Genomic DNA, 27,365 nt, shown 5'->3' with positions numbered 1-27,365 from the left:
GAGGAAGGGGGGCTTGGGGACAGGTATGAAAGGCTCACTTTTCACTCTACACCCTTTTGCAGATCATTCAAAATAAATAAAAATAATTACTTTAAAACAGTGAACAGTAATGACAGTAAACAACTTGGCTAGAAGTATGAGCCTTGTTAATTTAAATCTTGGGTTCCCACACTGACCTTGACCAACGCGCACACTTCATTCTGCAGCCTTTGCCCTGAGGCTCCCTCAGCTTGGATCACCCTTTGCCCCTTTACCCTCCTTTTACCCCCAGGAAAATCTGACAATTTATATACTCTTTCGATTTAGAATTACTTTCAGATGCCTGATCTAATTTTCAAACAAAAAAATATACAGTAAGTATAAATGTTTTTATCCTCATTTAATAAATAAGAACGTTGAGGTCGAGAAAGTGTATGTTTCAGAGCTAGAATTCAAATTTTCAACTTCTAACAGGTTGAGCGCTCCACTTTTTTTAAGCTATGAAATCCTATTCATTTAATGGGGCCACTGGGTAAGAAAGTTTATTGAAGTGTTTATCAATGTTGCACAACATCATTATATTACATAATAAATACTATGTAGTTACTAAGAATTATGAATTTGATCTATATTCACCATGGAAAACATTGAAAACCATCCGTGATACTCTGTATAGTCAAAAAAGCAAATTAAAAACATACAACTTGAAAACATTTTTGTAAAAGTGTGTATGTGGGAAGAAGTTGGATATATATGAAAATGTTTATAGAAAGTCATACTCTAAAATATTTTATATTGTTACCAACAGATTAAATTCACATTAAATGCTTAACATGCGCCGAATACTGGGCCGTATGTGTTTTGGGTGCATTATCTCCTGTAACGCTCACAACAGCCTCCGTGCCCCAGGCCTCGCCGCGCGCCCGCGCGCTCCCGCAGGCCCACCCCCGGCCGCCCGGCCAGCCGGCTGGGGCCCTTTGCCCGCCTCTGGGTCATGTCCGCAAGCGCCGAACCCGGGCGTTTCCGGGGGAAGGGGGCCACGGACGGCACACGGTCCGTCCGCCGGGCGGCCACTGACCGAGCCCGCGGGCCGCGCCCGCCCCGCGGCTGCCGGCACCTCAACCCCCTGGAGACGCCGCCGGGTCCGCGAGGCGCCCAATACAGGCGTCACGGGTTCAAAGGCCAGGACGGCCCGCTTCCGGCCCCGGCGTGGGCGCCCTCGGCGGCTGCTGCTGGTGAGCTGCCCGCGGCCGGGGTGGCGGCTGCGCGGGGGGATCCCGCCGGGGCCCCGGCCTCGCCTCCCGCCCTCCTCGCGCCTTCCCCGTCGGCTCCCCGCCGCCAGCCTCTCCGCCTTCCGCCCTCGGGGCCGGGCCGCGGATGGGCCCGAGCGCGGCAGCCGCCATCTCGCGTCCTGGCAAGAGCGGCGCCGGCGGACAGCTGCCCGCACTCAAGATGGCGGCGCCGGCGGGCGAGGCCGGCGGCCCGGGGAGCCCGGCGCGGGGCGGGAGCGCGGCGGCTGCGGAGCGGGGCGCGGGCGAGGGCGAGGCGGGCGAGGCCGAGGAGGCAGGAGGCGCGGGCCGGTCGGGCGGGCCGGGGCGGGGTGGGGAGGGGCGGCGGGCGCGCTGACCGCCCGTCCTCCGCAGGAGCAGCTGGTGCTCGTGGAGCTGTCGGGCATCATCGACTCCGACTTCCTCTCCAAGTGCGACGGCAGGTGCAAGATCCTGGTGGGTCCCGGGCGGGGCGGCTCCGGGCGGGGAGGCCCGCGGCTCCCTGTCGCCGGCAGGGCCCGCGGAGGCCGCCCGAGCTCGTGCGCGGCGCCCGGGGCCCGTCCGCCGATCCTGCCCCCGCCCCGGAGGCGCCTGGCTCGGAAGTCAGGCCCCCGGTGGGCGTCCGTCCCCGCGCGGCCGCAGTTCCGCGTGTGTGCGAACCGCTCTGCGGATTCCTGAGCGCCTTCCCGGCGCGCAGAGCAGCATTGCCACCGGGTGCCACCGGGCCGCACCAGGCGCCCGGGACTTCACTGGAAGTCCCTGTCCTTGGGTCGCCGTCACCCCTTCCCGCCACCCCGCGGCGTCCCCAGGGCGGGTGTTTTACGACCCGCTGTTCTGTTGTAGGGAATCGACACCGCGAGGCCCATCCTGCAGGTGGACAGCTATGTCTTTGCCGGGGAGTATGAAGGTAGGATGCGGGCGGATGAGACTCCCTTTACGTGACTGGCAGGGAAAGTAGCTCTCATTTCTCAAACTGCTTTCAAATTTTTCTGCAGACACTCTTGGGACCTGTGTTATATTTGAAGAAAATGTTGAACATGGTAAGTGATTGCTATGAGAGAGTTCAAACATGCTGTATACAGTGAATATTAAAATCAAACACCTCGTGGACCCATTCTCTAGGTGTAGCAAATCCTACCACTCTGCCAGATAGTCAAGAAATATTCCAGGTACCTTTGAAGCCCATGTGTATGTTTAACCTATTGCCTTCCTTCTGACAGAAGTAATCATGCACTTGAATTTGGTGTTTTTCTTTTCTTAACACAGATTTCATATTACATATGTATGTATCCACTAACAAGAAATAGAGTTGTTTATTTTCAAATGATGGAAGTCTTTTTTCAATTAAGAGATAAGTTTTTGAGAAATACTTATTGGTCAATGTCTGTTTTATCCTATTCTTACTATTCCATTTGTGACTGTCCTGTAACTGATTCTCCAGTGAATGGACATGTTGGTTGCTTCCATTTTTACCAATAATTAATAGTAAATATGAAAATTAATATTGAGTGCCTTCTGTACATCATGCACTGTTGTAAATGCTACCTGTGTTGACTCATTTAATCCTCACCACAAGTCTGTGAGGCAGGTACCGTTGTTTTTTTCATTGTGTGTTTGCGGAAACTGAAGCACAGAGGTAAGTAGCGTCCCCAGGGCCGTACATGCAGTGAGAGGGAGAGGCAGCGTGGCGTGTGACCCCGGCGGTCTGCTCCAGAGCCCACATTTTTATTAAATGCTTATTGACCAACAAAAGCTGCTGTGAATGCTTTTATGTCTCTTTGTGCATGTACATAAAAATGTCTCTGAGGGAAACAGAAATAGAATTGCCAGATTGATGAGTGTGTATGTTAGGTTCAGCCAAATGAAATTACCAGTTTGGATTGAATATGGACAGTTTCGTGTGGTTCAACTTAACAGAGATCATTGTGTTGCTTTCTAAAGGATAGTGTAGTTCCATGCACAGCAGCATGTATGGAAGGTTTCAGTGGGCTTCACATCCGTGGCTCAGGGCCCCCTCCCTCCTGCCTGTGCCCGTAGTTTTATAAAAAACCGCGACCCCAGGCAGTAGGTTGGCAGCAGTTTTTATCCTCCACTTTCTTTGGGCTGATTGGGAATGTCCTCACTCTAGTCTCTGGCTTCAAGTAGTAAGTCTGACTTTGGTCCTTCGTTCTGAGTGGGAGAATCTGAGACCTCATCATAGTGTGCGCCAAACGCCTGGCCCCACTTCGCTGCTTCAGGCCTTGCAGCCTAACAGGCCCATAGCCTCTTTTCTCATTCAGAGCTTTGTGTTTCTGTCCCTTGGATATTTTTCTTCCTCTTTCTCTCTTTTTTTTTTTAGGCCTATATCAAAATTTATTTAAGTGGTTTTTTTTTAAGTATCGTTGATACATAATCTTACATTGGTTTCAAGCATACCACACAGAGGTTCACCAGTTCCCCATATTAAATCCTCACCCCCACTAGTACAGCTACTATTTGCCAACATAGGAAGATGTTACAGAATCACTGGCTACTCTTCATGCTGTACCACCATCCCTGTGACCAACCTACACTGTGATGGGGAAATTTCGTGCCCCTTTATCCCCCTCACCCTACCCAGACTCCCGCCCCGACACCTTCCTGTGGTGACCATCAGTCCCTTCTAAGTGTCTCTGAGTCCACTGCTGTTTTCTTCCTCTTGTTTTGCTTTGTATTTATATTCCAAAAATAAGTGAAATCATATGGTATTTGTCTTTCTCTGCCTGGCTTATTTCACTGAGCATAATACCCTCCAGCTCCACCCATGTTGTTGCAAATGGTAGGATCTGTTTTCTTCTTATGGCTGAATAGTATTCCATTGTGTATATGTACCACATCTTCTTTATCTATTCATCCACTGATGGAACACTTAGGTTGCTTCCATTTCTTGGCTGTTGTAAATAATGCGTCATTCAACATAGGGGTGTGTATATCTTTTCGAATCTGGGGTTTTGTTTTCTTTGGGTAAATTCCTAAGAGAGGAGTTACTGGGTCAAATGGTATTTCTATTTTTAGTTTTTTGAGGAACCTCCACACTGCTTTCCACAGCAGTTGCATTAATTCCCAGTCCCACCAACAGTTTAGGAGGAAGGTTTCCCTTTCTCCACATCCTCAGCAGCATTTGTTGTTCCTTGTATTTTTGATATTTTCCATCCTATCTGGTGTGAGGTGATAGTTCATTGTGGTTTTAATTTGTATTTTCCTGATAATTAGTGATGTGGAGCATCTTTTCATGTGACTGTTGGCCATCTGAATTTCTTCTTTGAAGAAGTGTCTGTTCAGATCCTCTGCCCATTTTTAGATCAGGTTTGTGTTTTGGGTATTGAGGCATGTGAGTTCTTTATATATTTTGGATGTTAACCCCTTATCAGATAAGTCGTTTACAAATATATTCTGCCATACATACTGTAGGATGCCTTTTTGTTCTGCTGATGGTGTCCTTTGCTGTACAGAAGCTTTTTAGTTTGATGTAGTCCCACTTATTCATTTTTTATTTTGTTTCCCTTGCCCAGGGAGATGTGTCCAGAGAAAAATTGCTCATGCTTATATTCAAGAGATTTTTGCCTGTTTTCTTCCAAGAGTTTTATGGTTTCATGTCTTACATTCAGGTCTTTGGTCCATTTTGAGTTTGCTTTTGTGTATATAGTTAAGATAGTAATCCAGTTTCAACCTCTTATTTGTAGCTGTCCGGTTTTGCCAACACCAGTTGTTGAAGAGGCTGTCTTTTCCCCCTTGTATATTCATGGCTCCTTTATTGTATATTAATTGATCATGTATGTGTGGGTTTATCTGTGTGGGATACATGTGTGGGATCATATATATATGGGCTCTCTATTCTTTTCCTTTGATCTGTGGTTCTGTTCCTGTGCCAGTACCAAATTGTTTTGATCACTGTAGCTTTGTAGTAGAGCTTGAAGTTGGGTAGCATAATCCCCCCCAGCTTTGTTCTTCTTTCCCAGGATTGCTTTGGCTATTCAAGGTCTTTTGTGGTTCCATATGAATATTAGAACTATTTGTTCTAGTACATTGAAGAATGCTGTTGGTACTTTGATGGGGGTTGCATTGAATCTGTAGATTGCTTTGGGCAGGAGATGCTGTTTTTGAGTCAAGTTGTGCCTTCAGTTATTTTATATTTTATCTTTCATTTTCTCTGTATTAGGGGTAAGTTAAATCTTGAACTTACTACCCTGTCTTGACAAGAAGTGGTTCAGTCGAAGTCCCTAAATGGAATTATTGAAGCTGAATAGGACTGTTTTGATTGCGCCAAGCGGTGTCAGTGACGGAATGTATTTCATGTTCCAGTGGACACGGAAGGCAGTAATAAGACGGCGCTGAAGTATCGATGCCACACGATGAAGAAGCTCAGCATGACCAGAACTCTTCTGACAGAAAAGAAGGAAGGAGAAGAAAACATAGGTTAGTTCCCCTGGTTCTCTGAAAACAGGTCATTTAATACTGGCTTTGACTGACCCATCGCTGCCAGGACATTCTTTGTACTTTGTAGTGTTAAGTATGTGTAATATGCTAAATGTGTTACAATTGAAATTGTCATGAAAAATGCCATAGACTTAAAATTCAGTTGATCTAAGAGAGCAGAGGGCACAGAGACACAAAAGAATCCTCTGTCCCCTCTGTGTGGGAACAGTTGCAAGGAGTTTGTCAAGAAACTTGACATATCCTTTCCAGCCCTTAGGGAATTGAGCAGTGTCTGTCCATCTCTTTTTAATTAAAACTTCTTTGTAAATGGAGAAGGTAGGATGATTGCAGTTCTGAATCCCCAAGATTAGCCCCAGAAGATGGAGAAGCGTGTGGCGACTGCAGCATTCTTACCCCAGACGCTCCCTGCTGGAAGAAGCCGGCTTGGGCTCCAGGAGGGACTAGGGGCCGCAGTCGTTCGTCCAGGGTCGAGTTCTTACTTAGCGTCCATTTAGCCTCTCCAGTTGCCAGTCATCCCAGAGTAGAGACTGTAGACCGCTGTCTGCTGCACCCACGGCGGGCAAGTGGTCGTGAAGGTGAAAGGTGATCACGCGATGGTTAATAGCCCATCACTCAGAGACATATTTGAAACTCTAGTAAATACGACTCTACTGAGGAACAGTCATGGCTTGGTTTATTGTATTTTAAGGCATAAACATTGGAAGGTCCATGAATCATATGGCAATTGTACCAAATACACAAAACTACGTAACAGTTCTGTTCTTGTCACATATATCCTCCAAATATCCCTTTAGGGCCTCTGTGAAAATACTAGGAAGAAGGAGGTACTTGAAGTTCTAGGGTGACCTTGAGAAGCAGATGCAGATCGGAGCTTAGCTGTTCATCAGAACCTTTCTAAATGAAGCTGTAGAACATCCTCTCCTATAGGCTTTAGTAACCTAAAAGGTCTTTGGATATTTTGTTTAATCAAATAAAGTTGTAACCAAGTATTCAAGGCTATACTGGTTATCTACTGCTGCCTATAAAATTACCCCTAAATGTAATAGCTTAAACAACAAAAAACCACTCTCTCACAGTTCCTGTGAACCAAGAATTTGGGAGCGCTCACCGAGGTGCTTCTGGCTCAGGGTCTCAGGGTGCAGTCAGTATGTGGGCTGGGCTCCCGTCATCTGCAGGCTCAAGGAGGCTGGAAAATCGATTGTAAGACGGCTCGCTCACACGGTGAGCATGCATGGTGCTGGCTGTTCACAGGAGGCCTCAGTCCCTGGCCTTCCAGAGCACTGTTGGACGGCCCTCCCGACGTGGCTGCTGGCTTCTCCCCACCAGGCGGCCCGTGAGAACGAGGTAGAGGACACTGTCTTGTGAACCAGCCTGAGCTGTCACGGTCTGTCACTTCTGCAGTATCTATTCAGGGCAGGAAGGGACAGCGCAGGGGCATGAGGACCAGGAAGGTGAGGCGTGTTGGGGACTGTCTTGGAGGCTGGGTACCAAGCACGCCGGTCTGCTGAAGGTGGAAGGGAACAGACGGGAGATCTGGTCCTTACCTTCTGGGGACTTGCACTCTAAAGTCAGTTATGTTGAAACAGGGTGAATATGAGTCAATACCCATTTCATTCAATTCATTTACATTCTGTTATGTGCCAAATATTATGCTAAATAGCAGAGCAGGTCAAGGGTTTGGACCTGACGGCTAGTAGAATGACGCTATTGCAGGAAAATATACGAAAGTCAGTAGTTGAAGCTGGGCTGGAGGGAAAAGGACTAATCAGTTTAGGTAGAGGGAGACTTTGTAGTAGTGACGTGAGACAACGTGGGGTCAGCAGTTGCCAGGCAGCTGCAGAAGCATTAGTTCATGGTGGGGAGCAGGAGCAGACGCGTGAATGGGGCTGCCAGACAGCTGCGGGCACCTTAGAGGTCGCTGGTGGGCTTTGGAAGACGCACAGACAGCTTGTGCTTGCTGTAGAGATGAACGAGGACCCGTGGAAAGTATTTGGCTGAGAGGGTCATGAGGATAAAAGGAAAAATGACTAACATTGGAGCAGTTCTTGATTCTGGGGCTCACTGACTATGAATGTGGGAAGGAATGAAATTTTTTCCAGGTGCTTTTTGGACAGGTGTCTTACCTCACAGGTGGGCGCTCTGACTGCACAGGACTTGGAGGCACCGGCTTGGCAGGCGATAGAGCCCCGTCTCCCACTGGACTGCGGGGGCTGAGCGCGCAAAGGCAGACCTGTAGGGAGGCGGGAAAGGTCTCTGCCCGCAGGCGCGAGGTGGCACGGGCGCTCAGGGCATCCCCAGAACGAGGTGCACGCTGGGACTCTGGGAAAAGGGCCTGGAATAGTGACTGAGTTCATGCCTATTAGTGATTTTGATGCTGCATCCTCTGGAGGCATTCCAGGGTCTCCGTGTGAGATGGAAGTGGAGTGACCGTCAGTGTCACGGGCACCATGTTCGTGTTGGGGTTTCATTTTGACTTGTATTCATAGGATGAAGATTTAAACTGAAGAAAAATATACTTAAATAACTGAAGTTCTCTTTTCATGTTTCTTCCTTGGTTTTTCTTACTACCCCTCTCCCTCCCCCATTAGGTGGTGTGGAATGGCTGCAAATCAAGGGCAATGATTTCTCCTATAGACCCAACATGATCTGTAGTTTTCTGCATGAAAATGAAGATGAAGAAGGTGTAGCTTCAGCCCCAGATAAACCTTTGGAGTTGGAAGAGCAAGAGACCCAAATGAAAGAAAATTCAGACCTGAGTGATGAACAGGAGAAACCTCCAGACCTGGACATGGAGGGCTCTGGGGCTCCTGATACCACTTCTGGGACAGAAGGTTCTGTTTTTATGGACTCTCAGGATTCTGCCGTTGAAATCACTCCTAGGTGAAATATTTCCCATGAGAAGTAGTCGTGAACTTTTTACAGTTTTTACATAAAATAATTGGCTATGTGGCTTTCAGTTCACTATCTTATTATTTTTGTTGGCTCACATATTTGGCACATATTTTCAATAATAGCACAGCTTAATATACCAGAATAATTAAGGAGCAGGTAGGAAATGAATTCTTGGCAGTGAGGTTTAAATGATGATAAGGATTCTGTGATCTTTAGATTGGAGGTTTTACTAAGGTAAGTGTACGTGTTTTCTGTTGCAGCCATCACAAATTAACACAGACTTGTGGCTTCAAAGGTCACAGTGTATGTCTTACAGTTTTGTAGGTCTGCTCTCCAACATGGGTGTCGCCAGGGCTAAAGTCAAGGTGTTGGCTGGGCTTCTTTCTCCAGAGGTCGGAAGGGGTGTTCTCTGTTCCTGTGCTCAGGCTGTTGGCAGAGTGCAGTTTTGGGGTTGAAGGATCAAGGCGCCCTCGCTGTCAGCTGCAGCCATTCCCAGCTTTCAGAGGCCGCCTGCTTTCCTGGGCCCATCCTTTCTCCCTGAAGCCGGTGACGATCGAGTCCCTCCCTCTTTGAATCTCCGCTGCCGCTCCTGTCCTCTCACTGACCCTTCTGCGTTGTACTTGTAGAGATCCATTTGATCGCATTCGGCCCACCTGGATAGCCTCCCTATTTTTAGGTCTATAGCCTTAGTTCTGTCTGCAGAGTTCTGTTATGTCACATAACCTAACATAAATAGCCATAAAACTGAGGGTTTTGGTATGAAAATCTATGGGGGGGCTTTTGCAGTCTACCACAGTAAGTGTATATCTAGGAACCGAAAAAATTCAGAAGGACTTAAGGATAAAGGAACAGTTCCTAATATTCTAGCTGTATTTCCACTCCTTTCCCACTCAAGAAAGATTATTGGAATTGAGCTTAACAGCCAGGTTAGTGATGACCTAGATTTGTGCTAATTTGTGTTTTTAAGTAAACTCTTCACAAATTTTGATACAGGTTGACCTGTATGAAGTTGCCAATATTTGATTGTTTATGACTACAAAAAGCAATTTCATATGGTTTAACCTGGTGCTAATAAAGTTAAAACACACCTCCCGTTAATTATATCTCACAACTCTTAAGAGATGTGACTATTGTGACGGAGAAGTCATGTTCTAGCATAAGGAATCTTTTTCTTTAGTAAATTTGTACCTTTTTGCTATTTGAATACAACTTAGCTTGATGAAAAGCATTTCCAAGTCATAAGCACATATATTGTCCCAGTTTTTGTATAACTTGAGTCTCAGCTTATGCTTAACAAAAAGTTCATTTCGTCCACCATGTGTAGTTGTAGGAGAGACAGCTAATTGTCTGACCCAGTATCTATTCTTCCTTTTTTACTTTGTAACAGAATTGCGGGTTTCATTCAGGATAGCAATGTGTCCAGCTTTCCTTGTGTATATACATGGCTTTATGACTACGTTCTGGCCAGTGGCATGGAATTAGACGTGTCGAGTGGTGCATACTTCTGGGAAGTCTCTTTAAATTAAAGGCCTAAAGGGAAATGGGCAGCTCCCCCCTTTTCTGTGTGGGCACATGCTGTATCCTACTGGTAAGTTGTATCCGTGGACCATATCTGGACCAGGGAGACTGACAAGAACTGAAAATGCCCGTTGGAAAACATGGGCTTCGGGCTTCCTAAGCACTGTTTCCTGTCACAAGGATCCCTGGAAAATGAACTCATGGGTGGTTTCAAGAGATATTCGTTCTTAGGGAGCATGAACATCTAAGCTAGAGTGGCTTCTGCACTCATCCCAATGACTTGTTCCCTTACGCCTGAGCTGATACGGGGGTGGCTGGTATAAAGAGGTAAGTGGAAACAAGCTCAGGCTGCTGTGCTGTTTCCTGTAAAGTCAGGTGAGCCTGGGTTGTGTCCTACAAGGCTTATTGGATCCTGTGAGTGCGGCTGTCATTCCAAACCCATGACTACTGCTGCTGTTGAGGCAGAGAAGGCAGTGTAACTACCTATCTCTGACCTTTAATGTGAAAGAGAAATAACTTGTCCCTTGTTTAAGTCACTGTAATCAAAATTGACATATTATGCATTTATAAAAATACAGAAAAGTATAAAGGAGTAGAAGATTCTTGAGATTTGTAATCTTGCAAAAGTAAGTGATCTGGACTGTGATGTACTTCCGCCTTAAATTGTAGAGGACAATGAAGTCACATTCTGAAGAGAATATATATATTTAGTTCCTTGTTAATACATGTTTAGAATTTAGTAAAATCTTATTTTCAACTATAAAATTTTTTCTAAGACTAGAACTTCACATAAGAATACCGTTACCACGATCTGCCTGACTAGCTTGCTAGAATCACTTATACTGATCTCGGAGCCACTGTGTCTGTCGCTGTCACACCAACTGACGCTGAAGGCAGTGGGTGGCTTTTGCTTACAAATATATTCCACCCAAAAGGGTCATATTGCTGAGATGCATCATGGAGAATTACTCTTTAAGCTCATCATAGCAATGTTGGAATATCCACCCATTTGTTCATCGTGATCATAAATTTATTGACAGATGCGGCCAGCTTAGTGAAACTCAGGATCATGTGCTTCTCCACTCATATAGCAGCAACTTACAGTATTTCAGAATCTCCTGTTTTCATTTCTCATTTCAACTGCCTAAGTGAAGCTGAACAAGTTTCTCATGTGTCAGTCTTGCAGAGAGTCACCTTCCAGAAATGTCTTCATTGATTCTGGAATGGATTTGTTGTCTTAATCTCCTTGTGGAGTAAGAATATCCTGTTTATAAAATTGTCTGGAAGTACACTTTACATTAGTTCAAGACAGGGAGTATGTACACCTTTGTAAATGTTAATACGTAGTTTCTAGGTACTGATGCATTTTTTTTCTTTTAAACATTTTTGGGTTTTTTTGGGGGGGTGCTGGTATCTTGTATCTGGGTTTACTGTAGCCATACTTGCACATCATTAATAAGAATGTCAAGGTAGCAGAGGTCCTACTTTTTTTTTCTCAGATCCAATATTTCACTATCGTGTCGTACCAAACTCATATTTCTCACATTTCCTGTTCCCATTTGGTGATTATATGTTCCCTACTGCTGTTGTAACAAATTACTGCAAACTTAGTGACTTGAAGCAACATAAATTGATTATCTAACAACTCTGGAGGTCAGATCCCGAGATGAGGTCTTAACGGAGATGAAATCAAGCAGTTGGTGGGGCTGAGTAGCCTGGAGGCTCCGAAGGGGAGTCCATTTTCTTGTCTTTTCCAGCTTTTAGAGACTGCTGGCATTCCTTGGCTTGAGGTCCATCAGAACCAGGTTCAGACACGGCAGGGATGTTGGAATTACCAGACTGTGAACGTGAAGAAAGCACAATTCATTAATAGCCAAAAAGTGGGAACGATCCAAATGCCCCAAAAGTTTTGAATGGATACATGTGGTGTATCCGTAGAGAGGAATGTGCAGCCCCAGGACAAAGAGACGGACGTACTGATGAGGGAAGTGCGGATACACGCCTTTCCGGCGGCAGCTGCCGCGGCGCCAGGAGCGCCCGGTCTTGATGCCTCCCCGAGTCAGGGGCTGATTACGGGGGAGCGAGGCCTTGTCTGGACCCGAGAGGCGCGGTGGGGCCGCGTTCTGCAGCCGGGTCGCCAGATACCCCGGCGGGCGGAGGTGGGCGTCTGCCCGTGGGCAATAAGCGCGTTTCTCCCACTTTATTTCTCCCTTTCACTGATTTCTTTCAAAGGTATTTTGCTGGAAAAATATCCTGCAATTCCCGGAACTCCTGCCCTCAGATGGCGAGGCGCCCCGCGCAGAAGGGGACCCGCGCCGTTTCTTCTATAGGCGCCGCGGGCGCCCCGACGTCCGCGGCGCTGAGGCCCCGGAAGTGACGTCACGCGCACAGCGCCGGCCCTGCGCGGCGCGGCGCGGAGCAGCCCGGCCGGCCGGCGCGCGCGCAGCCATGGACGCTCTGGAGCGAGTCGTGTGAGTGCGCGCGGCCCCTCACCCGGGTCCCGTCCGGGAGGAGCCCCGATAGCGGGAAGACGGGAAAGCCCTGTTCCTCCTCGTAGCCTCTGTCCCCGGCCCGGATGGGGCCGCTCCGCCTGGCAGCCCGGGTCTCGCTCTGTCCTCGCCGCCTGCAGGGCGACGGAGAGCGGGGGCGCGGGCGGCGGTGGCCCAGGGGCGCGGGGGTTGGCGCGGGGGGTGGCCCGGGGGCTGCGGGTGGCCCGGGGCGAGGGCCGTTCCGGCCCTGGCCCGTCCGAGGCGCTGGTTTCCGGATGCTAGGAGCGGGGTGCCAAGGAATCGGATGGGCCTGGTGGCAATCTGGGCAAGTCCGCGTGAAGCCCCGTGGTCTGGGCCGTTCGCGCCCCTTCTGTGTTCCCTGTGGCACCGCGTTCCTGGTTAGTCTGAACTTCATGGGTCGTGAGGACCTCGTGCACCAGTGTAGGTGAAGCCCCCGCTCCAGCGCGTGGAAGTGCCCATTACCTTTTCTCTTCCTTTCGACCTTGGACCCTTCTCTGAGTCACCCTTAAGCGATGTCTGTTACATTTGTCCAGAATATATTTATTGATCCCCTAAATAATCCTGCTGTTACTTGCTTTGGTTTTCTTGTGTTTTATCTGGGGTAACATAGTCAAAATAACAGGTTTTTCTTTTAATCATTAATTCAGAGATTTTTGTGCATCTGCAATATTCTTCTAGTTATGGGGACTGCAAAGACGACTAAGATTACAGTCTAATTGGGAGACAAACGTCTACTAAAACATATAAGGTGTTATTTGCATTAGTTGCTGGTTAGTGAGAAGTCACAGACCACATGGAACATAGAGCCTATAGCACTTTTATTGCCATGTGGACACAGTAAATGTGTCTTGATTTAGTAAGTCGTGTGTATATTAACCAGTAAAGATTAAAGCTTATATGTGCTTGACGTTTTATTTGGAGGAGAATTTTTCAGTCCACATAGTGAATTAACAGTGTGTATATTCTGCTTCTCATTTCCTTTCCAAAGTGTCCAAAGGACTGGAAGAATGAGGGAGGGTCATAGTTATTTAAGAGAGGAGATGGCAGGAAACTATTGGGAAAGCATCATGCTCACTGTAGTGGAAGCAGAGGTGAAGTGCTTTTTCTGACAGAAATGTATAAATACATTTTATTGTCCCGTCACATAAAATCAGAGTAATGGATTTTTTTTTCTCTTCATATTTTGCAGGATGATTGGTTTAGGTGAGTTTTTTAATTTGGCTCATTTGAATTGGCCTACTTACAAGCTGTGTGACTTTGGGCAAATTACCTCTCTAGCCTCAGTTGCCTCATCTGTAAAATGATAATTTTACCCCTCTCATAGGGTCTGTTAAGGCTGAATGGAGTGACTCTGTAAAAACGTGTCCTGCGTTATTACTCCTCTTTGGTGGCAGTAATGTTGCAGGGGGATACTGTTTACTTCCTCGCAGGCGCTGTGGTCTTAAACCTGGATGGAAGGTCTGCAGTAATTAGCTTTCCTATGTTTAGTAACTACCCACAGGTGGAGCGGAGCTGGTGTGTGTTTCTTTGTGTCAGGGGGCAGAGCACAACTCTATGGCTTGAAAACTGAAGAAAAAATAATAGGGTAAAAACAATAGTATTTACTTGAGGGCCCCCTCTTTTTTTAAGTCAAAAAAGGTTTCGAAAAAGCAGTAAAAAAAGAATACTAGGGATATAAAAAATTGAAAGCCTCTTTAAAAAACCAAAAGCTAATAATGAACACTTATTTAACAATGACTGAATATCTTGTCTTAATACCTCCCTAAAATGTAAGATTTTGTTTAGTGGTGGAATCCTGATAAACATATGTAGTGACTCTCTTGATATTTAAGATTGTGTAATCATTGTCATGGTTTTGTAATATAAGGAAAATATTTTAAGTTATGATTTCTGATTTTCTGAACAGAAAACCCAAAACGAAAAGAGCTAAGAGATTTCTTGAGAAGAGAGAACCAAAACTCAGTGAAAATATTAAAAATGCTATGCTGATTAAAGGGGGAAATGCAAATTCAACTGTGACGCAAGTACTTAGAGATGTGGTACGTATATATACTTATTTTTAAAATGGTATTGAAATCACTGTGGGAGATTCCCAGCATTCAGCTTGAGCTGCGGGAGACATTCATCGGCGAGTTTGCCTTGACTGAAGAACTGCTGGCCTTGGAGAGAAGCTGAAGTTGGGGGTTACTTGCCTTGCCACGTACTGTGCGTGGTGTAGGGATTCCCAGTTTATAAGGCAGGCCCTCCCTGCAGTGAGCTTTGTGAGGGAGACAGACACATAAAAATCACTGTGCACCACGTGCTTGCACAGGGTAGCACAGGGTAGGATGGGTGGCAGTTAAAATCCCACACCCTTAAGCTTCATCTTGAAGGAGGATCCAGAGCATGAAGGGGGCTGGGGCACAGAAGGGCCTCCAGGCCGAGGAAAAGGGGGGTGCAGAAGGGGGCATGGAGGGGCGTGATGCCCTTGGGACCCCCAAGGGGTCCGGGATGGCTGAGGGAGCGCGGGCCCCTGGTGGCTGCAGAGCAGGGGTTGCCCAGCGGCATGGAGTTGAGCTTTATTCTGAAAGCTCAGGAGCGACTGGAAGATCGGCAGTGAGACAGGACCGGTTTGATCAGTTGGACTGGAGAGGACTGAGAGCCGACGTAGGAAGCTGCGCCATTGCTGTCTGCCGGGTAGAGAGCGTCTGCACTCGGATGGTAGCAGTGAAAGTGAGAGATGAGCAGAGTCGGTGTCGAGGGTAGAAGAGTTTGGGCTGAGCGAGAAGTGTGGCTTGACCAGGTTTCCTGCGTGGGTGCCTGTTGAGTGATGTGCTCTCGGGAACGTATCAGGTGGAGCCGCTTTGGAGGGAAAAGTGATCTGTGCAGTTTAGGGCGTGGAATTGCAAAGATGAAAGCTCTTGTGTTTCTACCTCTGTGGCCTGGTGTCTGGCCTAGTGTCTGGCATGTAGTAAGTGCTCAGTAAATGTCTCCTCGGGGATTGAAAGGCATGGCCTGTGGAGATACCTAGAGGGTGGTTAAACATTAGGCCTTGAGCAGATAGATTCTTTTGGTTAAGTCGGCTAAACAACTGAGTAGATTTTATTTATTTATTCATTCATTCATTCATTCATTCATTCAATTTATTAATTATTTTTTTAGGAGAGCAAGTGAGAAGCTTTTATTTAGAGAGAAAGCGAGAGGACAGCTCCTGGCTCATGCCAGGAGGGGTCAAGAGAGCCGGGGGTGGTGCGCTGTCTAGGGGTTTTATAGGCGGCTGAGAGACACAGGGCTAGGGACGTACACCTGCTAAGTGGTCCCAAAATGTTTATCTTTGAAGAGACATCAGCCGAGGTGATTTTAAACTTAATAAATCCCCTATCCTTGTTAAACAAGATAGTTCAGGTGCCTGTGTGTCCCATGTGTACCCTTCTTTTCTGTGTGCCTGAGCGTCGTCATGTCGAGGGGATACTGCCCCGGTCCTCCCAGTGTCCTGTCAACAGAACGACCCTCCGTGTGTGTGTGAGCGCCAGGAGCACACGGAGGTCAGATCATGACAGTCGTTGGCGCTCACTGGTGAGCCGTCAGGAGAAGGCGGTGATGTTCATCACAGACACCGAGGCAGGGAGACATCGGTCAAGGGTTGTCCAAAGTCTTCGCGTTCAGAAAGGCAGACTGCAGTGGCCCGTTCCCTTCGTTCACCGGCCCTGGCAGTTGGCCGGCGATCCTCTCACCTCGGATTTCATTGTTCCCCGCTTTCCCCCTTCCCCCAGTGCCTTGGACCGTCGTCCCTCCTTGGGGCAGAGCGGGACCGGCCGCACAGGGTGGGCGGGAAGGAGCGGGACAGAGGGGAAAGGAAGGCTGACCACAGAGCCGTCCCAGGGCCGCGCACCCTGGCTGGCACTCTGGTTGCCGCCGCCGTGGCCCTGTCTCTGCTTGTGTGTCCGGATGGCATCGTTCAATTCCGTCAGCCTTTCCTAACAGGATTTTTTTTCTTTCTGCTCTTCTTCCTACTCTCAAATTGTTTGCCTGGAGAGACTGGAATGGTAGAATTTACAGAAATGAGGGAAATCATTTAACTTTGTTAGACTGTTGAAAGGGCATAGAGACTTTAAATGAGGAACGCCCAGTGTAAGTTAAATCATAAGCTTATGTTGCACGTTGTCATAAGTGATTGAAAGGGAGGGAAGCAGAAGACATCTGAACAGGATTCAGGGACTTTTGTGGGTAATTTTATGTAAATGTCTGTTACAGTGCTTCATTTTTACCTGTGCTTTTCAGTGTTTTGTTCTGAAAACTATAAATTATGCTTTACAGTATGCATTGAAAAAACCATATGGGGTTCTGTTTAAAAAGTAAGTTGTTTTTTTTTTTACTTTATATTCTTCTAATATAAAAGTAATAAGCATCTTATGGAAAATGTAGAAAAGTGTTTGTTTAAAAACAGTTCTTTAATATAGCTACTAATACTTTAAAATATCTTTCCTGTCTAGTGTTTTCATTTGTATTGAATTTCTTATATATTTGTAATCATAGCATATTAATAAATATATCATTTTGAAATAATTATAGACCTGCAGACAAGTTGCACAGATAGTGGAGTTCCCATATACCCTTCACACAGCTTCTCTTTTTTTTTAATTGAAATATAGTTGATATATATGAAATGCAGTATTATATTGGTTTCAAGTATACAACACAGCGGTTCAGCAGTCACACACATGAAACCCTCACCCCAACTAGTGCAGTTACTGTCCACCTAGAACCAGCTTCTCTTAATGTTACCTCTTGCATGACCGTAGTACAATTATGGAAAGGAGGAAGTCAACATTGTTACAATAATGTTGACTGAATCACAGACTTCATTCGGTGGGGTTTTCCTCTGGTACCCCCCGCTGTCTTCCAGGATCTCACACTGCATTTGCTTGTCATGTCTCCGTAGGCTCTTCCACTTTGTGACAGTTTCTTGGTCTTCCCTTGTCTTTGATGACTTTGACACTTTTGACAAGTACATGTCAGTTATTTTGTAAAATATCCTTCAGTTTGGATTTGTCTTCAGTTTCTTGTGACTAGATTGAGGTTACCCTTTTTTGGCAAGAATACCACGGAAGTGAGGTGCTCTCAGTAAACTATACCAGAGGTTACATGACGCTTTTCTGTTGGCGGCATTAACCTCGGTTGAGGTGGTGTCTGCTGGGTCTCCACTGTAAAGTTACTATTTTCCCCTTTGTAATTAATGAATGTTTGGAGGAGATACTTTGAGACTACACAAAGACCATGCAAATAATCCTCTTTCTCCTCAAACTTGCTTATTAATTTTAGCATCCATCAGTGGATCTTGTCTACAACAGTGATTACTGTGGTGGTTCTGATGGTGCTTTTCTACTTCCCTCATTCCTTCTACATTTATTAATTGGAATTCTTTTAATACCTACGTGCTGTACCTTGACCAAAGGCCCCACATAATCTGCACTGTGCGTGCATCTCTGACTTGTGCCCCACTATTATCCCTTTGCTCGCTAAGCTCTGGTGACACTTGCCTTCTTTCTGTTCCTTTAGTCAAAGCTTGTTTCCATCCCAAAACCTTACCTATTCTGTTTCCTCTTCCTACAATACTCTTAAGCTCAAAACTTTTCCATGAATAACTCATTAGGTCCTTTTCAAGTCTCAGCTCATTTTCTACTCTTCATACTAACGCAGTATCCTGTTTCATTCTTGTCACATCAGTCATTACTTTTTGAAATTGTTTTGTCTCTAGAATGTAAGCTCCATGCAGCAAGGGCCTTACTTGACGTGGGGCTATGGTATCGCTGAGTCCCGGACGGGCCCATACGTCATAGGCACCGAGTAAACACCTGATGGGTGGATACCCTCCCAGCTCTTTTTTTCGGTCATCTGAGTATAAAATTATGTTCACTTAGTATATTTCTTGATTGTTAAGAGTGAATTACTTGTTAAGATTACTAAATTTGGGTCACCTTTTACAATTTTTAAATATATTTTTAGGAAAAATATTACAAGACCATTTGAGGATCAGACATCATTGGTAAGTACAAGAATCTTTGTAATTTAAGAGAACATATAAATGATAATTCAGACTAATTCATTTAGTACTCCTAATTTATGATTTTTTTTTAATTCGACATCATCTGTGAGGGAATATTGATGTAAAATGGAGGGAAAATAAGACTTATACTTTTAAAAATATGGCTATAGATCTTACATTGCACTGTGTATGCTTGCAAGTATATTGATAGAATCTTTAAAAATCAAATTACATTCTAAGTGCGTAATTAATGGACTGTCAAAAGGAAGCTTGTTTTGGATGTGTTTTTATAAAGCGAGTAAGGGTTTTAAAAATTTGACTTCTTTCATATGTTTTTAGAACAAGAAACAAACCTGAATCATTGCTAACCGCTGACAGTGGCTTTCTTAGGCGGATTTCTGTTCGAGGGTATCGGCTGCCAGAACTGAATGAGAAAGGCCAGTGAGCGGGCAGAAGGCAACAGGCAGCTCGTAGTGCAGTGGACGGGCGCTCTTCGAGGGTGCGGCTGCTCTGAAGGGGGCCTCGCTTAGGGCTGAGCGGCTTAGACTGTTCAAACTGACTGAAAATCGGGATGTGACTGTTCTCTTGACAGGGACACTCTTGGTTTTTTTTTTAAGTTAATATAAAGAACTTTTGGATAGAATCTCAATAATTCAGATACACATCTTAATGTGGCAACTAACTGCAATGAAAATTACAAATATTAAGAAAAATATTGGCAAAATGAATGTTCAGTTTTTTCTAAAGTTACTTTCATTGCAGTCCTGGATTTTTCAGTCATTTGTGGAAGAGATCGTGAAAGTAAAAACATGGGGTCTGACCCAGAAATCTGTCTTCCACATGGCGCCTACCAAGGGCTGGCTCTGTGTCGCGGTGCCCTGATGCTCTCGGGTGGCGGCCACTTTGCGGCAGCGTTAGGGCGGAGTGTCTGTAGCATTCATTCTGTACTTCTTTTTCAATCCAGTGTTGACAAGACAGCTTTTCTTACGTTTGAAATTGTGACGTTTCCTGTTTTTGATCTCCCCCCTCCACAGATAGAGATTTCCTTGACTGTAATAGACCTCAGACCACCGCAGCTCAGAATGGCTGTGGACACAGTGGCCATATTGGGGCTGTGGTTGGACTGCCCGTCCCTGCAATAGCACGTTCTCACTACAGGCTAGGAGTGGTGCGACAGGAGAGCTGGCAGACATACCTCCTGGGGGCCAAGTCCCTATCCTATTTCTCTGAAGCCCATGAGCTAAAAATGGATTTACATTTTAAAGTTTTATTTTTAAAGGTGTATAAAAAGTCTAAAATATTTATTCTCGGGCCTCTTGGAGGTAATTGGACTGCTCTTGCTGTAGAACTTTAACAGAAAGCATACTTGTAGGGAAGGGTGACAGACACACTGCATGCATGTACGGCAGTCGGCAAGACCTCTGGGGTGTTAGCCATGAGACTGTAAAAAAACATTGAGCACCTTCTTTGTGCCAGGCGTGGTATAAAGTACCTTCACGTGGCCCATGCAGGTTTTTGCAGGAGGTGTTACTGTGACATTTCCTCTTTTCGATTCTCACAAAGGCTGACTGGATCCCATAGGAAAAGGTAGAGCCAGGCCTCTTGGACTGGGACTCTGTCCTCTACAGGGGCGTGGATGGGAGGGCCTAGCTGTTCGTCCTGTGTGCTTCCGTCTAAACCCTGGGTGACTGATGACCGACTAGGCAGCAGCTGTAATTCTGTGCTGAGATTGGGTATCTCAAAGTATGTGGGATGTAGAGTCTAGGCGCCAGGTGATGGTTGCTATCTGGGATTGCAACCTCATAACTATTTCTGCTCCTCTCAGATGTGTCATGGAGACCAGGCTTTTAAGAGCCCTAGGGAGGAGATACCTTATTGGTAGAAACATCATAGACCTGTCAGTTAATCCTTGCTGTGTATGCAACATGGCACTAGACATGGCTGCAGTGGGGCGGGGTCCTAGGGCAAGGTCCCTGTGGGTGGAAGTTGGCAATGAAAAGTAGCCATTGGCATTATAACTCAGGAGTCCATTACAAACATCCGAAAATGCGTATTTGTGTAGGTCCCTTATATATGCATGTGTATTTTAAATGCTGAGATGTACCGTTGATGAAAGCAGAAATGGCCCATGGGTAAATTTAGCACTTGTTCAGTAAAGAAAATCCTTGGTGTGCTGTTCCAAATAGACACACAGCTGAAAAAAAGGATCTCATTTTATTTATTAACCTAAAAGTTTTAACGTATTTTTAGTCTTGAATGTATCTTTTCCTTAGGTAACCCACAGCAGAAAATTTGAAAAGCTAGCAGTAAAGTCTTTTCCTCTGTTTATTCCTATCTAGTTCATTGTTTTCATTAACTTCCACTGAAAAAAACTGACATTCTTTTTAGTTGAGAGAGAAAATTCTTAGATTTATGCATTGATTAATGAGAATTTGTTGGTTTACAGGAATTCTTCTCAAAGAAGTCAGATTGTTCTTTATTCATGTTTGGTTCCCATAATAAGAAGCGGCCAAATAATCTAGTAATAGGTAAGTATCATTTACATTCCAATATTTTCATTTCTAGAGTTGGTTCTGTGGTTTGGATTGATGGTTTTGAGGCTTCAGGAGTGACCGTAAGCTTTAAACTAGTTTTTTTTTTTTTTGCTCGCTAGTTTGCATAGAATTTTTTTATCTGCTAGTCTGCAGGCAAAGAATAGGCATGTAAATATTACCCTACTTAATGCTGTAGATATTTTTCTGATATGAAAGATATATCCTAAATCAGTATTAGAGTTAGGGAAAAGAAGGTAGTATTCCTACCCACATAAATTAACCTTTCCCTAATAAATATTTGTTTAATGAACACATGGGAAGAAGAACCTTTGCTAGGTGTACTGAGACGTGGCCAGGCACGCTCACTGGCACAGGCAAGCCCTTTGCCCTCTGTGGGACTGACTGACTCTTTTATAAAGTCAGGAAATTTGGCTAAATGATCTCTAAGATCCTTTTCAGGGCCAAGATCACAACCGACTATTCTAGGGAGAGTTGAAAATTTAAGAAGGAAGGGCACATGTTTGTGAGTTATTAGGAGAATGAAAAGAGGCAGACATTAAGACATTTAGACATGTAAATAAATGGCTACATACATAAGGCAGCTGCTTAGGAAAGTAAGTGCTTAAAAGAAAACGTGTTTTCCTTCCAGGTCGTATGTATGACTACCATGTGCTGGATATGATTGAATTAGGTATCGAGAAGTTTGTCTCTCTAAAAGATATTAAGGTAAGACTGATGGTAAAGAGTAAAAGCATTTCGTGATGTTGCTCTTGAGGCAACAGTGACATCTTGTGGATAGAGTGCTGACCCAGGTTTGTGGCTTGAATGGGAAGGAATTTCAGGTGCTCTTAACAAGCCGTTTCGTTTCCCTTCACTTCAAGAAGAAGAGTGAATTTATAGCATGTGATACGTGTGTGGATCTTCTGGCAGCTAATTTCACAGTGGTTATTAATTCTTGTCTAGGCCCATAGTGTAAATGCTGTCCTCTGAGAATTACTACAGCACCTATTTTAGGGAACCTCAGAAATATCAGAATTTTCAAAATGAGCCTGTTCTAAACCTAGGAATCTTTGGTTGATCCCACAGTATTTTGGGTGCTGACCACCAGATTGCCAGTTTAGCCTTTCCCTTGATGACTCGCATCTTTGTGAATCCTCCGTTTGAATGGGATTATGAAATAGAAAGTAAATAGTCTCAGAAAAGCAAGAAAATCCTAACTCAGCTCCTGGGTCCAGATTAGGTGGGGCTTCTGCTTCCTCAGAACTCTGCTTTTGGCTTAATTCGTTCTGTCCAATACAGTATTTCACGTAGACCTCAGCTACCCTGTGTGAGGCTGAAATTGTTTTCCTAGGCTACAGATTTAGAGACTGAGGCCCAGAAGGACCGCTGCTGGCCTAGCATCATGCGTAGAGTACATGGTGTGCCCGGGATTCGGAAGCAAGGGCACTACAGTTTGTACCAGGGAGCTGCCCCGCTGTTCCAGGTCACAGAGAGATGATGGCAAACATAGAAAGAGGACACGCCCTCCAGCTTCCCTGTGGGTCTGAGCAGGGCACTCAGCAGATCCTGCATCTGCCTCCCCGGGTACCGGGCAGAACGGTGGCCTGAGATTGGATTCAGAGGCAGAACACTTGGGTTTGAGGCCCGTCTTGGCCGTTTAGATGACATTTGTGACCTGACAAGTCAGTTACTTCCCTGACCCCTGATTGCAGTCACGTATTAAATAGGTATCACAACAAAGAAGGAGGTAGGACGTGAGAAAATGCTGACCCGTGTGGACGGTATATGGGAGGGGCTTTGTACAGTGTGTAAACCGATGCTCTGTCGTAGTGGAAGCCGTCACTTCCTGCAGTCCCCCTGCGGGGCTGTGCCCGAGTGCCGGCGTGAGCGGCACGAGCCCTCTTCCCGCTACGTCCCCGCCCTTGCCCTGCCCTGTGCCCTGCCTCGCGCGTGCCTCCCCCGCCTCTCCAGCCACCGCCAGAGCAAGAAAACGCTTCCCTGTCCGCGCCGCCCCCACACCGGACCGCAGAACCGTACTCGTCCGGTACCAGTTTTCACTTGTGGATGTATCCATAACAATGAAATTCATTACCTGGTGGGACTGCGCTGTCCTTGGCAGTCCCTGCATCGCCTGGTAGGCAGCCCTTCACTTGCACCGATTAGTCCGCCCTACGCGTACATTTTTAGTTTGTTTTGGAGTTGTGTGCTTTGTTATATTCTCCCTTCAGATTTATTTCCTCTTTACCTCTACCACCTCCTCATTTTTAAGACACCGTCACCGGTTACTTCTTTTCTCCCTTGCCCACGTCTATTCCCAAGTCTCATCCTTCCGTGAACTCTTGAGCAGCAGGTGATAGGACTCGACTGGGAAACTGAGCGGTCAGTCCAGGAGCCTGTTCTCTAAGACGGCGCGACTTCTCGGGAGGGTGGTTCTCCGTAACATAAGCCCTGACGAATGACATGATTACGATTTACGGCTAGTAGGTTTTATTTTAGATACGACAAAATACATTGCACCTGCCTGGGGGTATTTTATTTGAAAAGTTTGTGTACAGTGTATAAGAATTCCTTTTTTTCTCTGTTCAAAAAAACTATCAAAAGGCCAGTACTTCATGTAATTTTTAGTGTGCTGTGTCACAGTATTTATATAGCATTTTGAATTTTTAGTGCCTATCAGACGGTTCAAATAAAACTCAGCTGTTAACAAGTCCGTCTAGCTCAGGGCGTTCACACCGTGGGAAGTGCCAGTGACCTGCGTGTTGAGCACTGTTCCGTGGTTTGTTCATCACACTCTTCGTCGTGCGCACCCTGGGTCGTGACCTAAAATAGTGTTTCTTGTAACTGCGCATTGCGGTCAGGAAGGCTTGGAAGCCAGTGTTGTAGCTGATGTTGCCTGCCCCCCTCTTGCCCGCCGTGCGCCTGCACAGCCCTCTAGACCTCGGGGTCGCAGCAGGAGGGACGGGCAGGCGCAGATGGAACACGAGGCGCGGGTCTGGAAGGCCCGTTCAGGCCGCCCGTCAGACAGCCCGTGGGTGCGCCCTCTAAGCTGTGGGCGGTCGAGGCCCAGGGTTCGGACGCAGAGAGTGTCAGGAGCGCTCGTGGCGAGCGGGCGAGCAGCAGGCTGCCTCGGGCCCTCGGGGAAGGAGCTTTTCGTCTTTCCTGGATCTGGATAATCCTTGATTGATGTCGGAGCTGAGGTGCTGGAATCAGTGGAATCCTCACAGCAACCATTCACCGTTGTCCATAAATTGATGAATTTTTCTCATTTGATTTTTTCTTCTTTCACTTTGGTGACTTTTAAGTCCTCTTAACATCTCATTCTTCTTCGTATATAAAATCTAGAACTGGACAAAATACTTTTTAAATTTAGAGGTCGACCCTGCTGAGTAAGGATTGCCCACTACCTTCTATAGCTTGTATGAAATTGTATTGCTTCCCGTGTAAATGTTCAGTTGGTACTTTAGTTTGGCAACATTTAAAAGTACCGTCATGTGAGACGGCAGGAATGGCACAGTGGTGCACAAGACTCAAAGGCACTAAATTTATTTGACTGGATACTGGCTGTTAAAGGACTATGTTCGTTTGTAGCAAGTTTAGCTTTTCCTTTATTCTTCAGTAGAACAGTGTTGAAAGGTAGCCCACCCCCTCCTTTGACCACTTAGTAATTTGGCCAATTTACTAAGGGAGTGGAACCAAAAATTATTTCTTAGCATAAAAGCCTGTAAGTTTTAAAGTCCCAACTCTTGTTTTAAGTCTAAAATCAATATTCATAGACATAGTTGTAAGACATTTAAGAAAATGTGAAATAATTGTTTGTATATAAGTAATAACTACTTTAAAATCAGCACATAAATGGTTTAGATCTTTACAAGTTTTTTTTCATTTCATAGAATAGTAAGTGTCCTGAGGGAACAAAACCCATGTTGATCTTTGCGGGTGATGATTTCACAGGGACGGAGGACTACCGAAGGCTGCAGAGCCTCCTCACCGGTAAGGACTGACCCGAGGCTGGCTCGCTCCGGCGGCCTCAGCTCGCTGTGGGCGGCACTGCGCTCTAGTCACAGCTTCTCGTTTTGATCTCTATTTTCGTTTCCATGATTTTCTTTAGTCCACACTAGCAGTGGGTGAGAATGAAGGGATATTATATTCTATAGGTCATTATTATTTTTTGATGATATTGCCCTATTTATATGGCTTTACACTTTGTAAAATGCTTGCACCCATCTGTCATTACTAGATCCAGTTTAGAAGATTAAAGACTGTAAGATTTGTTGTACATCACCCACCTCCCACTCAGAATCCTTACTAGTCTCTCAGTCTGATACACAAGGCTTTTCCCGTTATGACCCCATACAGTTTGCTTTGTTGATCTCTTCCAATTTCCTTCCTCCCTTTTCTATTAAAAAACTGGCCTATTGAAAATATATTCACATTCCTGTTGTCTTTTCTGATTTCATTCTTACTTAGCCAGTTTCTCGCATTCTTGCAAGTTTCAAGCCAAGTTTATTCTGCAGGAAACCCTCAAAGGCCTTCCCAGCTCCTTTTATTTCATTATCATTGTCACCCTAAGTGTCAGGTGTGTCCTGGCTGCCTTACATGTGGCTTCATTCTCAGAGTAGCCCCGTGAGGTTTCGTGGATGACCCACTCCTCGTGAGCTCTGCTGGTTCATGGTTCCCGGAACGGCTGCTTTCTTTCCTGTGTGTTCACAGTCTCCGCTAAAATCTAATACATAGTTTCCGTTGTCTAGGACTGACATTAAATTTACCAATTTTAAACCAGTTTCTCTCCTCTTTTGTGAAAAGCTGGTATTATTGTTCTCTGTGATTTCTTAAAGGTTACTAATACTCACTATTCTGTGCTTACATCTGCCGGCTCCTTTCTAACCCGGGGGAATTAGTTTGTCCCTACAGATGAGAATTCTTCTGACACTCACCAACATTTTCTCAAGTTTAATAAGTTACTGTTTGGGATTTTTTTTGTACCACTCTTATAACAGGCTTTGCTACACTTGTTGGTTGCTGCTCTTTTGGGTGTTTATGTAATTTGCCCTGGATGACATTTGAAAGCTCAGTGGAGGTATATATTATCAGTAATTGTATGCATGCTCTTTATAAATCTGAGCCACCCAAAAATGCCTTGTAGGCAGACACATTGCTTTCATTTTTCCTTATTGGGTTTATTTATGGTCTTACTGTTGGGATTATAATTTTCTGAATTTCTCATTCCTCTTATTAATAATGGCTTTTTTAAAAATTTAATATGAGCCCTACTGTTTCCTGTTTAATCCTTACTGAATCTCTCTGAGTTTGGTGACATTCCACTTTACAGACAAAAAAATGGAGACTGAGAGATGTTAAGAGCTATTAAACTGATGAGACAGAATTGAAACCCGGGGCCTGAGCCTACTATGGGCCTCTGCGTGCCCGGGTGCTGAGGTGGTGACCCCCTGCAGAGCCTCTGCTGTTGTTCCCTGTGATCTTCATGATTAAAATCATACAAGAATGACAGTGACCAACATCTTCTCCTTTCAACATTGCACACCCCAAGATACCAAGGATGTTTTTTAGCCGAGAGTCTATTACTTGCACTCCATTGGCCCAGATTTCAACAGAAAGGATTTTGCTTTTGTTTAAGTGTTTATAAAAATTCTACCTTATTATTTTGTACTTCCACTAGGTGGCAGGAATAACCACACAATACACAGTGAGAACCAGAGAGGAAACTGGGGAAGGAAGAAAGGTAGAAGGATGGAGTGAGATTGTCGGGCACCAGGGGAAGTTGAGTTTTTAATATAAATACCAAGTAAGATAGTGCAGACGTCTGGGTGTATGTTTTGTGTTCAAAAACAAAAAAAAATCTTACCTAACTTCACCAACCTCGCTTATGTACGTTCTTTCATTCAGGATGAAATTCTGGGTTCTTAGTGACTCCACGTAATTATGCACTAACTTCAAATTGGGCTACACACACGAGAGTCTCAGGGTGAAATACCAGTATTGCTACTGGTGATCAAATGTTGAGCGCAGTTGAAGATTTGTCGTCGATTTTTTTGTAGTTGTTTGTCTATAAGATACAACCTTTTCAGGTTACGGATACAATCAAGTACACATATTTAAAGTTTTAAAATTTGATGGGTGTTGCTGTGTGTATATGCCTGTGAAAACACTGCTATAGTCAGAGCCC

At 45.4% G+C, this 27,365-nt stretch overlaps 2 protein-coding genes across 8 annotated transcripts in view; both read left to right on the top strand.

Annotated features, from left to right (window-relative positions):
• Nucleotides 1–493: 493 nt before the first annotated feature.
• On the top strand, nucleotides 494–8,658 carry GTF3C6 (general transcription factor IIIC subunit 6). Of its 4 annotated transcripts, none has more exons than XM_037012203.2 (6): nucleotides 498–1,214; nucleotides 1,623–1,703; nucleotides 2,091–2,154; nucleotides 2,243–2,287; nucleotides 5,568–5,681; nucleotides 8,291–8,658. In XM_037012203.2, exons 1-6 carry the CDS (start codon nucleotides 804–806, stop codon nucleotides 8,584–8,586), a joined length of 1,011 nt encoding a protein of 336 aa, XP_036868098.2. In that variant the 5' UTR covers nucleotides 498–803; the 3' UTR covers nucleotides 8,587–8,658. The 4 variants fall into 4 exon arrangements, with proteins under 4 accessions (XP_036868099.2, XP_036868098.2, XP_036868100.1 ...); XM_037012205.2 differs by having other exon boundaries at nucleotides 507–1,214; nucleotides 1,623–1,690; XM_037012206.2 differs by lacking the exon at nucleotides 498–1,214 and adding an exon at nucleotides 1,229–1,542.
• A 3,772-nt stretch (nucleotides 8,659–12,430) lies between these two features.
• The window catches only part of RPF2 (ribosome production factor 2 homolog), a 29,366-nt gene continuing 14,431 nt past the window's right edge, over nucleotides 12,431–27,365 (top strand). The window contains exons 1-7 of one of the 4 annotated variants that reach the window (XM_037012210.2): nucleotides 12,431–12,583; nucleotides 14,529–14,661; nucleotides 16,919–16,956; nucleotides 18,608–18,647; nucleotides 21,094–21,175; nucleotides 21,831–21,907; nucleotides 25,072–25,171. In XM_037012210.2, the coding sequence (XP_036868105.1) occupies nucleotides 12,561–12,583; nucleotides 14,529–14,661; nucleotides 16,919–16,956; nucleotides 18,608–18,647; nucleotides 21,094–21,175; nucleotides 21,831–21,907; nucleotides 25,072–25,171 (493 nt within the window). In that variant the 5' untranslated portion in view covers nucleotides 12,431–12,560. Of the gene's footprint in view, nucleotides 12,584–14,527; nucleotides 14,662–16,882; nucleotides 16,957–18,607; nucleotides 18,648–21,093; nucleotides 21,176–21,830; nucleotides 21,908–25,071; nucleotides 25,172–27,365 lie in introns of those variants that run through there. The other 3 variants (XM_073220777.1, XM_037012212.2, XM_037012214.2) reach the window with 3 other exon arrangements.

The sequence above is a fragment of the Manis javanica genome, chromosome 13 (genome assembly GCF_040802235.1).
Source record: "Manis javanica isolate MJ-LG chromosome 13, MJ_LKY, whole genome shotgun sequence".
NCBI lineage: Eukaryota > Metazoa > Chordata > Mammalia > Pholidota > Manidae > Manis > Manis javanica.
The sequence above is the reverse complement of the archived record's forward strand: the minus strand, read 5'-3'. Positions and strand labels throughout refer to the sequence as shown.